Here is a 15,101-nt window from a genome sequence, read left to right on the forward strand (position 1 = left end):
GCAGGGGGCAAGAGGGAGTTTCCCCCTTTGCTTTATACACCTGTGCAATGTTTGGAACTTCCCCACAGTGAGCGTGCATCACTCTCCCACATGGACACAGATGTGGGGAGAGCCTGGCAAGGCCATGGATGTGGGAAGCAGCAGGGAACAAGGTGACAGGGAGGACACAGCAAGATGCCAGGTGGGTGGGGATGGTGAGCAGGAGGCAGGGATGGCAACGGGGCCATTTTCTGAAGGCTTCTTAGGTTTCTATACCTCGTGCTGGGCAAACCAAACACTCCTTTGGGCCCCATCTGACTCAGGCTGCAGGCACCAGCTATTCCATAAAAAAGACCTGCCGACGCTGCAGCTCTCACAAAGCCCCCAGTGACAGGAGGCCATTGTTTCCCACTTACCTTGGGGCCCAAGGGGGAACAAGTCAGACAAACCATTTCCCCTTATAAAATGAATAAGGCCTAATGTAGTAAGACTAATAATCTGGGAAATTATTCTAAAGCATAAATAAAATGTATTTAAGAGATATCAAGAGTACCTTAAATGATATGAAGGTCTGTGGAAACTTCAGGAACAGAAATAGAATGGTACATCAGGAGATCTTTAATTCAGAAGCCTAGTGTTACTATTTTTAAAGCAAAGTCACCAATATATTATTTTAACTGACCATCTGATGGCAGCAAAGGTTCCATTTTAAAAAACAGTACACTAGATGGCAGATGGGAGGCTGTCAGCTAGCCCTGGGAGGACAAGAGCTATCCCTGACGCTGCCCTTGGGCCACAGACCTGAGGCTTGAGACGAGACAACCCTGCCCTCTGTGGGTCGGTGGGGTCTACCCCCAAGGGAGGCCTTCACTGGCTGTGATGGAACCAATCTTTCCTGGCAAAAGAGATCTGAAAAAATTATTACCACTCCACCATCTAAAACCCATCTGCTTATTTCTGTAGTAACAGGCTCTGCTGTTCTTCTCTCTCACTAGCTTCTTCCCCACAGATTTCAGTTCAGCAAGATGACCTCTTGCTGTTGGAACATAAAATCTAATGGCAATCTGTCGATAAAATTAGTATAGTAATAATCCAGGGAATGCTAAGAATATCTATTTCCGATAAAATTATATTATCTCTGCCTCTAGTCTCACTCAGTATTTTAATTGTTTTTTAGAAAAAATTCGGGCCAGGAGGCCCTAGGTGGCTCTGCCACAGACTGTCACCCTGTGACCTTGGAGATCCCTAAGCAGGATGCCATAGAATCCTGGAAGCCAGGAAATGGAAACAAATGGGAAGACCAGAACAGTGAAAGTCATTTCAATAATTCTGGAAAGAATTTATGAAGTCCTGTGGGAGAAAGACTCTGTGAATGTAAAGAAGGTAGTCATTGTGGAGAAATATTCGGCCAGATTCCAAATCTGAACCTGAAGAAGAGCATTTCTGCTGATGTAAATTCACGTGAATGCAGTGTGTGTGGACAAGTCTTCACATGTCCTTCATCCCTTAATAGGCACATCTTATCTCATTCTGGACACAAACTATATGAATGGGAGAAACGTGGGGTGAAGCCACACACATGTAAACAATGTGAGAAAACCTTCATTTCTCTCACAAATGTCCAAAGACACATGGTAACACACACTGGTAACAGGCCTCATAAATGTAAGAAATGTGGGAAGACATTTAAGTTTCTCTATTTACTTCAAAGACACAAAGTAATTTACAACGGAGACAAACCCTGTGAATGGAAGAAAGGTGGTAAAGCCTTGAGATTTTGCAGTTATTTTCAAAAACATAAAAGAACTCACAGTGGGGAAAAACCTTATAAATGTCAGAAATGTGATAAAGCCTTTGGACATTCTGGTTACCTTCATAACCATAAAGGTGCTCATGCTGAAGAGAAACCCCATGAATGTAGGAAATGTGGGAAACGATTCAGTTTTTGTAGTTACTTTCAAAGACATAAAGAGCTCACAGTGTGAAAAATCTTCCATGTGTTTAAGAAATATGGTAAAAGACTCACTCTTTCCAGTTCCATTCAGAAACATAAAAGAAATAATACTGGAGAGAAACCCTATAAATGTAAGAAATGTGGCAAAGCCTTCAGTCATCCCTGCTCCATGTGAAGACATCAAAGAACACATATTGGAGAGAAATCCTATAACTGTAAAAACTGTGGCAAAGCCTTCAGTCAACACAGTTTCCTTAGAAGACATGAAAGAACTCATACTGGAGAGAAACCCAATGAATGTCAAAAATGGGATAAAGGCTTCAGTCGGTTCAGTTACCTCCAAACACATGAGAGAACTCATACTGGAGAGAAACCTTATGAATATAAAAAATGTGGCTGGGCGCAGTGGCTCACACCTGTAATCCCAGCACTTTGGGAGGCTGAGGCAGGCAGATCATGAGGTCAGCAGTTCGAGACCAGCCTGGCCAACATGGTGAAATCCCGTCTCTACTAAAAAAAAAAAAAAAAAAAAAAAAAATTAGCCAAATTTGGTGGCAGGTGCCTGTAATCCCAGCTACTTAGGAGGCTGAGACAGGAGAACTGCTTGAACCTGGGAGGTGGAGGTTGCAGTGAGCCGAGATCACACCACTGCACTCCAGCCTGGGCAACAGAGCAAGACTCTGTTTCAAAAAAAAAAAAAAAAAAAAAAAACGTGGTAACACCTTCAGGCATTCCAGCTCCCTTTGAACACATGAAAAATCTCACACCAGAGAGAAACCCTTTGACTGTAAGGAATGTGGTCAAGTCTTTAGACATTTCAGTTCTCTAAGTAAACATGAAAGAACTCACACTGGAGAGACACCCTTTGACTGTAAGGAATGTGGTCAAGTCTTTAGACACTCCAGTTCTCTATGTAAACATGAAAGAACTCACACTGGAGAGAAACCCTTTGACTGTAAGGAATGTGGTCAAGTCTTCAGACATTCCAGTTCTCTACGTAAACATGAAAGAACTCACACTGGAGAGAAACCCTTTGACTGTAAGGGATGTGGTCAAGTCTTCAGACATTCCAATTCTCTATGTAAACATGAAAAATCTCACACTGGAGAGAAACCCTTTGACTGTAAGGAATGTGGTCAAGTCTCCAGACATTCCAGTTCTCTAGGTAAACATGAAAAATCTCATACTGGAGAGAAACCCTTTGACTATAAGGAATGTGGTCAAGTCTTCAGACTTGCAATGTGGTGAAGTCTTCAGATATTCCAGTTCTCTATGTAAACATGAAAGAACTCAAACTGGAGAGAAACCCTATGACTGTAAGGCATGTGGCAAAGCCTTTAGATATTCCAGTCCTGTATGTAAACATGAAAAAACTCATACTCTGTAGAAATCCTGAGAATGTAAGGATTTGGGGAAAACATTCAGTTAATTCAGTTATCTTTGAAAACATGAAAGAAATTATACTGGAGGAAAACAGTATAATTTACATAACATGCATATGAGGAATGTGATGACGCCTTTATATGTTCCAGTTACCTCTGAGCACATTAAAAAGCACATGGAACTCTTCCATTTCCCTTTGAAAATACGAAACAAAACTACTACTGAGGAAAAATTCTATGCATGTAAACAATGTGGTAGTGTCTTCAGTCTTTCCAGTTCTACTTGAAGACATAAAAGAACTCATTTCTAAAAAACCCTATAAATGTAAAGAACGTGGGGATGCCTTTGTTTCTCTCCGGCACATTGAAAGACATGATGTATGCAAACTGGAGATGGATCTTTAAATACAAGAAGGTATTCTGTATCTAAACCCTAGTAGTTTGCAAATAAATTTTCATTTTAATAATTATTTCAAAAGTCATCTGAGAACTCCCACTGAGAACAAATCTTATAAATTTAAGGAATTTGGAAAGCCTGATGCAAATTAAATATTCCACAATGCTCAAAACATGCACATGAATGAAATGTTATACAAGTTATAAATATATTGTGTTTGTCAGTGGCTCATTTCTAATGACCATCTCTGGACTGTTGATTTCCACCTTATTTAACACGAAAATATTGAGGTGAGAATTCTGTAGATACCCTTTAAGCAACATGAATCCAATAGGTAGTGTGGGTTTTTTTGTCAGTTGAACAAAATTTTGTCTGTATGTCTAAATGTTTTTGGATCTACAGGTGAATTAAAATGTATTTCTAATAAGTAGGTAACACTGATTTTTATGTAGCTTTTTAATTGTTCTGTAATATGTCATTGAAAACAGATTTTGTTAACTGTTGGGGTTTTCTTACTGGTCTTATTTGACAAGTTTTAATTGTTCTTCACCTATTACATCAATTCCATCTTTCTTTTTTATGAAAAATGTACTGTTTTTTGGCAGGAAGAAGTTTATTTCATTTTCTTTGCTACTGAAGTATTGGTATCAAATTGTAAAAAAAAAAAATCTATCATGATAGTCTGCTTACACAGCCGTACAAGTAATAATAACAAAAAATTGTAAAATCAGCTTAGAGAGAATTATATTAATTATATTATCGCTCCCTAGCTTATTAAATGTTTTTCCTGACAGTACAGTCACACTGTTATCCAAATCCCGGCCTCTGCTGAGCCCACAGGCCTGCTCTGAACCCTTGTGGTGCAGGGTCTGGCCACTCCCACCAGTGATGCAGGGAAGCTGGCACGGCAGAATTTTAGGATAAGAGAAATGGATATGTGGGTCATTATTTAAGAAAGAGAGTTCTCAAGCAGCTGTCTCACTGACTACTTGGCCTTTAAGTTCCTTGCTCATTAAAAATGGGATTTCAAATATGGCAAATATATTAAAAACAGGTGAATGTAGATAAATGGTAGTTGGAAGTTCTCTGTCCTATTCTTGAAATTTTTCTCTAAGTTTTAAGTTACTTTAAAATGAAACGTTTAAAACAATGTATTCTTGCGCAGTATCTGACTGAGAGTGCAGTACCTGGCTGTGTCCACAGCAGCTGGTCTAGCCTGGCAGGCCAGGCAGCTCCACAGATGCCTCCTAGAATGACTCTCTTAAAACACCATATGATTCCATCATCTATTTGGATTTTCAAGCCTAACAATTTTTTTTAAATGTTATTTTGTATGTAAAGGATTATGACAACCAAATGATTGTTTTTAAAAATAAAATTAATACATCACTACTTACTCTATGAATTATACCAGCTGAATGCAGATGTTTAATACCACAAAGCATCTGGTAAAGAAGGTAGGACATTCTTTCATGATCCAGCTCCATGTGAATAACCTGACATAAGTTAGCATCCATTAATTCCATAACCAAATACCTGAGGGAGAAAAGGTCAGTTATTTATTTGAAAATTATCCAAAGTTCCTTTATGACTAAATTTCATGAAACTGTAACTTACTTCCAATCACTGCACTGGCTAAAGTAAAAAGATAACTTGGTATAATGGAACTTTCTAAAAATTTTCCAAAGAATATATAAATAACAAACTTAACGTCTTACAAGTTAAAAATTAAAAAAAAAACAACAACAACCTTTTATAGCATGGTAAATAGAATCTCAAACACAAATTTTCCTACTTCTTACATTTTTGGCTGAAATTCTCCTTACCAGCCTAAAGACCATGCTGTTACAGGCTCATCAATCACAACACATGTACCCTCTGGTGGGAGATGCTGAGAACGGGGGAGGCTCTGCACGTAAGGGGCTGGAGACAGACAGGAACTCAGTACCTCCCGCTCAATTTTGCTGTGGCTCTAAATTGCTCTACAATATATACGTTTTTAAAAGTGATTATACAACAACAACAAAAAGGACACTTGACCCCACTCCCCGCTTAGCAACGCCCCGATTCTTTGCTCCCTTTGCAAGCAAAACTCCCCAAAGAGGTGTCTCATGTGCTATCTCCAATTCTTCTCCCTTCTTTTTATTTTTTAAATTTTTTTGAGACAGGGTCTCACTCTGTCACCCAGACTGGAGTGCAGTGGCGTGATCTCGCCTCACTGCAACCTCCACCTCCCGGGTTCAAGCCATTCTCATGCCTCGGACTCCCAGAACTGAAAATTAAATTAAAAAAAAAAAAACAGCCATCATGCCTGGATAGTTTTTGTATTTTTAGTAGAGACAGGGTTTTGCCATGTTGCCCAGGCTGGTCTCGAACTCCTGACCTCAAGTGATCCGCCCACCTCGGGCCTTCCAAAGTGTTGGGATTACAGGCATGAGCCACTGCACCCAGCCTTCTCCCATTTTTTTCTTAATCCCACTTGGATCAGGTTTGTGTAGCCACCATTCTGCTGAAACTGTCCTCCTCAAGGTCACTGATGTCTTCCATGCTGCTAAATCCACTGGCCAGTCCTATAATCCCAGCGGGCCCTGCCCTGTCCTGTCTCTAACTTCTCGCTGTCAAAATACCCAGCAACTGGTCCTTGACCCTCTTCTCTTCTGTAACCACACTTACTTTCTTAGTGATCTCAGTTACAGGCCATCAGCTCCCAAATTCCTACCTTCAATTCAGACATATCTCCTGAACTCCAGGCTCATTCCTCTGCCTCCCTATTCCCAGTTCCACCTTGATGTCTAACAGGCATCTTAAAGCCATCTCCAGAACTGAACTCCTGATTCCATCCCTAGCCCAGTCTGCTCTTCTCACAGCCTTCATCATCTCAGTTGAGAGCTCCTTCATCCTTCAGGTGCTCAGGTCAAAAATCTAGGTGTCATTCTCAATTCCTCTCTCTCATACCACACATCTTATCTATCAGCTAATACCGTGGCTCTATCTTTAGAACCATTTCGGCACCCAGTCTCTTCCCCTCTCACCTTCCTATTACCCCCTGGGCCAAACGGACCCTCCGTCATCCCTTAACAGAACTGCTGCGACAGCAGTAACTGATGTTCCGTGCCCCCACCCCTTACAGTGGGTTACCAACCCAGACGCCAGAGTTAACGCTTTTCAAACAGAAGGCAGGTGAGCTCACTGCTCTGCTAAGACTCTTACTCTGACTTGCCTTAGAGCAAAAGACATCCTTACAATGGCCTAGAGGCTTGTGGTGTTCACCCTCTTCTCTTCCCCTGCTCCCTCATCTCTAGCCATGCCACCTCTTGATGGTCTTGGAAAACACCAGGCGGGCATCCACTGCTGTCCTGAGCACTGTCTGTTCCTTCTATCTCCATTCTACTTGCCCCCAAAGTATCTGCGGCACCAAATTGTTTTTTTTTTTGTTTTTTTGAGACAGAGTCTTGCTCTGTCGCCCTGGCTGGAGTGCAGTGGTGCGATCTTGGCTCACTGCAAGCTCCACCTCCTGGGTTCACACCATTCTCCTGCCTCAGCCTCCTGAGTAGCTGGGACTACAGGCCCCCGCCACCACGCCCGGCTAATTTTTTGTATTTTTAGTAGAGACGGGGTTTCACTGTGTTAGCCAGGATGGTCTCGATCTCCTGACCTCGTGATCCGCCCGCCTCGGCCTCCCAAAGTGCTGGGATTACAGGCGTGAACCACCACACCCAGCCAGACCAACTTCTTTATCTCCTTCAAGGCTTTCTTCGAATGTCACCAACTCATGGAGGTCTTTCCCCAGCCACCTTATTTAAAACTGCAGCCTCAAGTCCAACCCTCAGCACTTTTGATCCCCTGACCCAGCTCCACCCTTTGTCCACAGCACCTAGCACATTCTAATGGACTACATGCTTTCCTCATTTATCATGTTGCCTGTCTATCTTCCCTGACAGCCTCCAGGGAAGCCAGGTAGGCCAAGTCCCAGAGAGTGCCCAGCACACAGAGGGCAATCAGATATTTGTTAATGACTGAACACACCAATAAATTCAGGATGAAGTTGGGCATTATGCCTCTCAATAGATTAATACTTCATTTCACTGTTAGTAAGATGATTCTACTTAAGATTCTGGAAATACAGAATCTTAAATAGAATTAGTGACTTAGTCATTTCAAGTAATACTCATAAACTCCTGAACCCTAAAATCCTGGCCATCAGGGATTTGAGAAAAACATTTTATAGTTCAGCAAAACACATTAGTGATCCTGGTCTGCTCTGAAGAATTCTTTCCAGTCATCCTTTATCTGTTACGAAGATGAAAACCCATGTAGTACAAATAATTAAATATAACCATCAAATTTTCTAAATATTTCTCTGCAACAGAGAAAGTTATCTGTGATGTCACAAAATGTATTGCCACCTACATTTCCTAAGTATAAAAAGCAGTTGCTGTCTTTTCTAGATGTTCATTCTTTGATGTACAGTGCATTACTGAATAAAAATGATACTTACACATCTTGAAATTCTTCTAGAGTTTTTTGTGGTGTAAACACATTTAACAAACTAATTATCTGAAAAGAGAAAATTAATTATACTTCAATATGTCAGATTACTTGATTACAAAAATTAAGTTTAATATTGAAATGCATTAAGACGGGAAAAAAAATCACAGCAGAATTCAGTACTTCTTATTATTACTGCTTTTACCAATTACATGGCATTTAAGAAAAGTTAAACATCAATTAAAGGAAAGATGCACTTTTAATCAAATCACTTTTATGTGTCCCTAGTAACTTAATTATTACAGAATTTAAACACATAATGTCTTTTTGAACATAAAAAAGTAGAATTTATGGGTAAAAAGACATTAAAGCAGTATGTTAACTCTGAAAACTTAAATACTATGCACAAATTTCTAAAAAGTTTTGAAATATGAAGGCTAAGCTCATATTTTTGGTGTGATAAAGTGAAAGGCTTCGTAGCATCATATTTTTACCTAAAGAGGGTTAAAGAGCTGATCCTGCGGCAGGCCTCCATCCTGGCACCCTGACATGATTTGGCTGTGTCCCCACCCAAATCTCATCTTGAATTGTAATCCCCATAATCCCCACGTGTCTAGGGAGAGACCTGGTGGGAGGTGACTGGATCATGGGGGCGGTTTCCCCCGTGCTCTTCTTGTGACAGTGAGTGAGTTCTCAGGAGACCTGATGGTTTTCTAAGGAGCATTGCCCACTTTGCTCTTTACTTTTCTCTCTCCTGCCGCCTTGTGAAGAAGGTGCCTGCCTCCCTTTCGTCTTCCGCCATGATTGCAAGTTTCCTGAGGTCTCCCACACCATGCGCAACTATGAGCAATTTAAACCGCTTTCCTTTATAAGTTACGCTGTCTTGGGTATCTCTTTATGGCAGTGCGGGAACGAACCAGTACACACCCCATGGTGTAAACAGCGAGTCCCACGGCTTAGGCACCAAACACATAACCTCAGTCATTCCAGATGACTGAGGGAAAGATAAATTATCCATTATACAGGATTGGGGTGATTGGTTAGCTAAGGACAAAAATAAAACTGCATCCATATTTCAATCTTTATACCAAGAAAAACTCTAAATGGAACAAAGACTTAAATCTAAAACATGAAATAAAACCTCAGAATATAGATAAACATTTATATAATCCTAGTGTAGAAAATCTTTTCTAAACATGACAGGAAACCTAAGAGATCTGATTACATTAAAATGAAACAAAAAATGGGTGATAAAAAATCAGTATGTCAACAACATAAATAATGTCAAATGGAAAAAAAAAAGTAAAGGGCAATAGTTTTAATATTTAAAAAAAAACCCTCCTACAAATGCAGAAGAGACCAGCAGTCCAAAAGAAAAATGGATAAAGGCCATAAAAATTAAATTACCAAAACACATAAAAATAAATAACAACCTCACAAATAAAAATAAAATATCATTTATTTATCAAATTGGCAAAAGCAAAACAAAAAAAATCAACAGTATGTAGTGCTGGGGGATTCTGAAGTAACAGACGTTCTCAGACACTTTTTTTTTTTTTTTGAGATGGAGTTTCATTCTTGTCCCCCAGGCTGGAGTGCAATGGCGCAGTCTTGGCTTACTGCAACCTATGCTTCCTGGGTTCAAGTGATTCTCCTGCCTCAGCCTCCCAATGAGCTGGGATTACAGGCGCCCACCACTACGCCCAGCTAATTTTTGTATTTTTAGTAGAGACGGGGTTTCACCACGCTGGCCAACCAACGTGGTCTTAAACTCATGACTCAGGTGATCCACCTGCCTTGGCCTCCCAAAGTGTTGGGATTACAGGTGTGAGCCACAGCGCCCAGCTGATACTTTTTTTTTTTTAGGAGATGGGGTCTTGTTTTGTTGCCCAGGTGTGCCTTAAACTCCTGGCTTCAAGCGACCCTCCTGCCTCAGCCCAAGTAGCTGGGATCACAGGTGGAAGTGACCGTGCCCAGCTTCTCAAATACTCTTAATGAAAATATCAAACTAATAGTCTTCCTTGAGGTCAATTTGTCAGTATATTTTAAACTAGAAGTGTGTGTACTCTGACCTGACAATGTTGGCCAAGAAATTCACCTGGACAAGTATGCAAAAATTCAGGCGTTAGAATGTTCATTGCAGCACTGCTTATAACAGTGAGAAACAAAACAATCTATCCAACAACAGGCGGCTGGCAGTCTCTTAAATAAATTACTGTGCATCTGTGCTATGCAACCATTTAAAAACTGGCTCATATCTATGTTCATTAAAGTATATGAGGTCTACCAACATTGCACGAGGAGAAAAGCAGGATGAAGAATAACACGATTAATCTTGTTTATGTACTTGTGCACATGTATGCATAAGAATGCTCACCAAACTGTTAATGCTAGTAATCTGTGGGTGGCGGTATTCAGGAGTTTTTACTTTTTTATATTGTTTGAATTTTTAAAAATAATATATATTTTTTGTAACCTGAAAAAATTTTTTAAATAAGTAAGTAAAATAAGTCCGGGTGCGGTGGCTCACGCCTGTAATCCCAGCACTTTGGGAGGCCGACGCAGGCAGATCACGAGGTCAGGAGATCAAGACCATCCTGGCTAACATGGTGAAACCCCCGTCTCTACTAAAAATACAAAAAATTAGCTGGGTGTGGTGGCAGGCACCTGTAGTCCCAGCTACTCGGGAGGCTGAGGCAGGAGAATGGCGTGAACCTGGGAGGCGGAGCTTGCAGTGAGCTGAGATCGCGCCACTGCCCTCCAGGTTGGGCGACAGAGCGAGACTCCGTCTCAAAAAAAAAAGAAAAAGTAAAATAAAGCATGCATTAGAGAAATTTAAACCAACTCAAGCCACAGACTCAAAAGAAGGAAGCTCAGGAGTTTAAGATCAGCCTAGACAATGTGGTTAAGACCCCACCTCTACAAACAATTTTAAAAATTGCCAAGCATGGTGGCACACGCCTATGGTCCCAGCTACTTGGGGGGCTGAGGTGGGAGAATCACAACCTGGGTGACAGAATGAGACCCTGTCTCAAAAAAACAAAACAAAACAAAAACCAGATTTAACGTTTTATATTTTATTTATTTATTTATTTATTTTGAGACGGAGTCTCGCTCTGTCGCCCAGGCTGGCGTGCAGTGGTGCTATCTCAGCTCACTGCAAGCTCTGCCTCCCGGGCTCATGCCATTCTCCCACCTCACCCTCCCTAATTTTTTGTACTTTTTAGTAGAGATGGGGTTTCACCATGTTAGCCAGGATGGTCTCTATCTCCTGACGTCATGATCCACCCGCCTCGGCCTCCTAAAGTGCTGGGATTACAGGCGTGAGCCACTGCACCCGGCCAACATTTTGTAATTTTATAACATGGCAACGTTATCAACATAATGCTCAGCGACCACTAGGAGAACATACAATGTGCTTGATTGAACCCAACTTCATTTTCTAGAAACATTATTTCTCCGTAAAATTTAGTGCTTTGATTTCTGTGGAGCTTCCAAGAATAGCTACTCTAAATGTAACATCATCTAATAACGTGTATTTGAAACTGGTGTGTCATATACAAGGTAAAAAGCTACTTATAGAACAACATCTTTCCACAAAATATTTAGTTGTTTCTCAATTTGTTAGATCAATACTGTTCCTATTTTATAGAAACAGAGTATCAATTGATATTCCTACTTTGGTTAAGTGACCTAAATTCCTATGCACCATAATGATGCCTCTTTCTAGCTTTGATTTCCTCAATGTTTATTAAGAATTTTATCAGCCGGGCGCGGTGGCTCACGCCTGTAATCCCAGCACTTTGGGAGGCTGAGGCTGGCGGACCATGAGGTCAGGAGATCGAGACCATCCCGGCTAACACGGTGAAACCCTGTCTCTCCTAAAAATACAAAAAATTAGCCGGGCGTGGTGGCGGGCGCCTACTCCCAGCTACTCAGGAGGCTGAGGCAGGAAAATGGCATGAACCCAGGAGGTGGAGCTTGCAGCGAGCCAAGATCCCACCACTGCCCACTGCACTCCAGCCTGGGCGACAGAGCGAGACTCCGTCTCCAAAAAAAAAAAAAGAATATTATCAATAAAAAATAGGCCGGGAATGGTGGCTCACGCCTGTGATCCCAGCACTTTGGAAGGCGAAGGCAGGTGGACCATGGGGCCAGGAGATCAAGACCATCCTGACTAACACGGTGAAACCCCGTCTCTACTAAAAATACAAAAAATTAGCCGGGCGTGGTGGCAGGCGCCTGTAGTCCCAGCTACTCGGGAGGCTGAGGCAAGAGAATGGCATGAACCCAGGGGGCAGAGCTTGCAGAGAGCCGAGACTGCACCACTGCATTCCAGCCTGGGCGACAAAAAAACAAAAAAACAAAAAACAAAAAACCAATGTTAATAGCCATTTTTATCCTTAGCTTATCCTAGGTCTGAACTCAATGTATCTCCAGAAAACCCTGAAGATTACCACGTTATTGACAATATGGAAGCACACAGACAAAATACATTCATAACTTACATTTTTATGATTGACACATTTTAAGAGGACGAGTTCACGATAAGCTCTCTTTGCATGAGTTTGGTTCTGAAAAGGACGGCTTAGTTTCTTGACTGCAACATTTATCCCAAGAACTGTATCAAATGCAGCACTAGAATTAGGAAATATAATGCACAATCCATTAGAACGGTTTTGGAAAATACAGCAATGCCAGAATATACATTGAATATATTATCTTTTTAATAAGTAACAAGGAAAAATCTGCTTATTTCATTCAAGGTACTTGCACATATGAAGAGCAGAGTGAGTTGGCTAAGACTACAGCATGGACTAACTCCTTTGCAGAGACACATTTCAGCCACAGTTAAGATGGGGTTCAGCAATCCTTCACACACCAAGGTTTCATAGTTTAGATTACATTCAAAACCAGGTAATTTAATACAGAGTGCATAAAACCAGTCAAGAAATGAAATCTTCAGTTTAAACATGACAAGAAGTTGGAAACAAAGTCACTGTTTCCTGTCTTAAAATGTGTATATTTTGGAATATCACAGTAGAGGAAATGGCTGAGTTCATGAGGAGAATAAATCTAAATTTTGAGTCACTGTGTTTTTTTCACAAATAACAGTATCTAAAAAGAAAAGAAGCCAAAATTTCAGCTCATGGTAAATGTTCAAGATACAAAATCTCTAACGTAAGCAACTGCTATATAAAGTTCTTTTAGAACTATCTCCTCCTACTACTATAGTAAGAATAAAATCTACAGGCTGTGTTGCCAGCATCTCATTTCCTGTTGAAATTCTGTTCATTTTCCTCCAGAAAATAGAGATGAAGAATCAAGTAGCCTGATTGCACATTTTTAGGTTTCAAACTGGTACTAAATAGTATCATTTGTATTATCACCTCTGGGCTACTCATGAGGGCTAACAGCTACTAAAGGCCACCTGAGAACCTAAGCACTGATTTAAATATTGTTTCCATTTCTTTATTCCATTGAGTTTATAACATTATTTACATTTTTTCTCTTCTATTAATGCTTTTGCCAAACTCGAACCTAATTCAATCTGTTTTAAAGTTGAAGGCTATCTGTTGTAGCATTTGGTTAAGAAGCTACCTTACTTTAATTCAGTTCATATTATGTGTCTGTCTATATACATATGTAAATCCACAGGTTCATACGCAAATTGCACCATTTATATGAATTATAAAATGAGAAGGATATATCCACTTGTGAAACAAGTCATTGACATACATGTAGCCATGTATGTATTTATACTTATATACTTCTCAGACTCAAGAATTTGAAAATAGGCCAGGTGTGGTGGCTTATGCCTGTATTCCCAGCACTTTGGGAGGCCAAGGCAGGCAGATCACTTGAGCCCAGGAGTTTGAGACCAGCCTGGGCAATACAGTGAAACCTTGTCTGTACAAAAAATACAAAGATTAGCTGAGTGTGGTGGTGCATGTCTGTAGACCCAGTTACTCAGGGGACTGAGGTGGGAGGACTGCTTGAGCCGGGGGTCGAGACTGCAGTGAGCACTGATCCCTCCACTGCACCCCAGCCTGGGTGACAGACTGAGACCCTGTTGCCCAGGGTCTCAAAAAAAAAGAAAAAGAAAAAGAAAAAAAGAATTTGAAAACAGACACACTTTTTTGGTATCAAAAGTTTTTGTCCAAAATTTCAGTTAGATAGGAGGAATAAGGTCAGGAGGTCTAGTGTGAGATACGGTGACTGCAGTTAATAACAATGTATTGTATTCTTGAAAATTGATGAGAGTAGATTTGTTCTCATCAGAAACTTTTAAAAAGTATGTGAGGTAATGCATATGTTAATTCGCTCAATTTAGCTAGTCCATAATGCATACGTATTTCAGAACAATATGCTGGACATAATAAATATATACAATTTTTATTTGTCATTTTAAAAAAGTTTTTGGCTAAAACAAGGCAAATGGACCAAGTCTAAGCATCTAAGTGGGCATAAGCTTCCCCATTTGTAGCTCAGCTCCATGAGGAACTACCTTCAGTTATTCCTGGTTGTGGTTATTGCGGTCACTCAAAGAATACATTTTTATCACTATCTCTTCATTTATCAGCTTTAGAAATGATCTACCTACTCCCCGTTATGAAAACTGAGTATTTGGCCACTTCCTTGAAATCCCCAATCCCCAGCACCTCCTATTTTTTTTGTTGTTCTGCTTTTTGGGTTTTCCCTGGTTATGTCTTTAAGTAACACCCCTAATCTTCACGCTTCTTCAACTCTGAAGGGAACGTCTTGACTTCTGCTTATGTAAAATGAGACTGTTCCATCCCTTTCTCCTCCATTTATCATATATTCATAACTAAGTCTTCTGTATTTCTTTTTTAGGATGTTTCTAGAAGTTGAAAATCAATACATGGAGTGTAGGTGTGTA

At 40.5% G+C, this 15,101-nt stretch overlaps 1 protein-coding gene across 11 annotated transcripts in view; it reads right to left on the reverse strand.

The window, feature by feature from the left end:
• MAPK9 (mitogen-activated protein kinase 9) overlaps window positions 1-15,101 on the reverse strand; it is a 58,220-nt gene that overhangs the window by 22,678 nt on the left and 20,441 nt on the right. For all 11 annotated transcript variants that reach the window (XM_001154685.7, XM_009450326.5, XM_001154742.7 and 8 more), the window contains 3 exons: window positions 12,709-12,838; window positions 8,211-8,269; window positions 5,110-5,248 (listed from right to left, as the gene is read on the reverse strand). In XM_001154685.7, the coding sequence (XP_001154685.1) occupies window positions 5,110-5,248; window positions 8,211-8,269; window positions 12,709-12,838 (328 nt within the window). The remainder of the gene's footprint in view (window positions 1-5,109; window positions 5,249-8,210; window positions 8,270-12,708; window positions 12,839-15,101) is intronic.

This window comes from Pan troglodytes, chromosome 4 (genome assembly GCF_028858775.2).
Source record: "Pan troglodytes isolate AG18354 chromosome 4, NHGRI_mPanTro3-v2.0_pri, whole genome shotgun sequence".
In the NCBI taxonomy this organism is placed as follows: Eukaryota; Metazoa; Chordata; class Mammalia; order Primates; family Hominidae; genus Pan; species Pan troglodytes.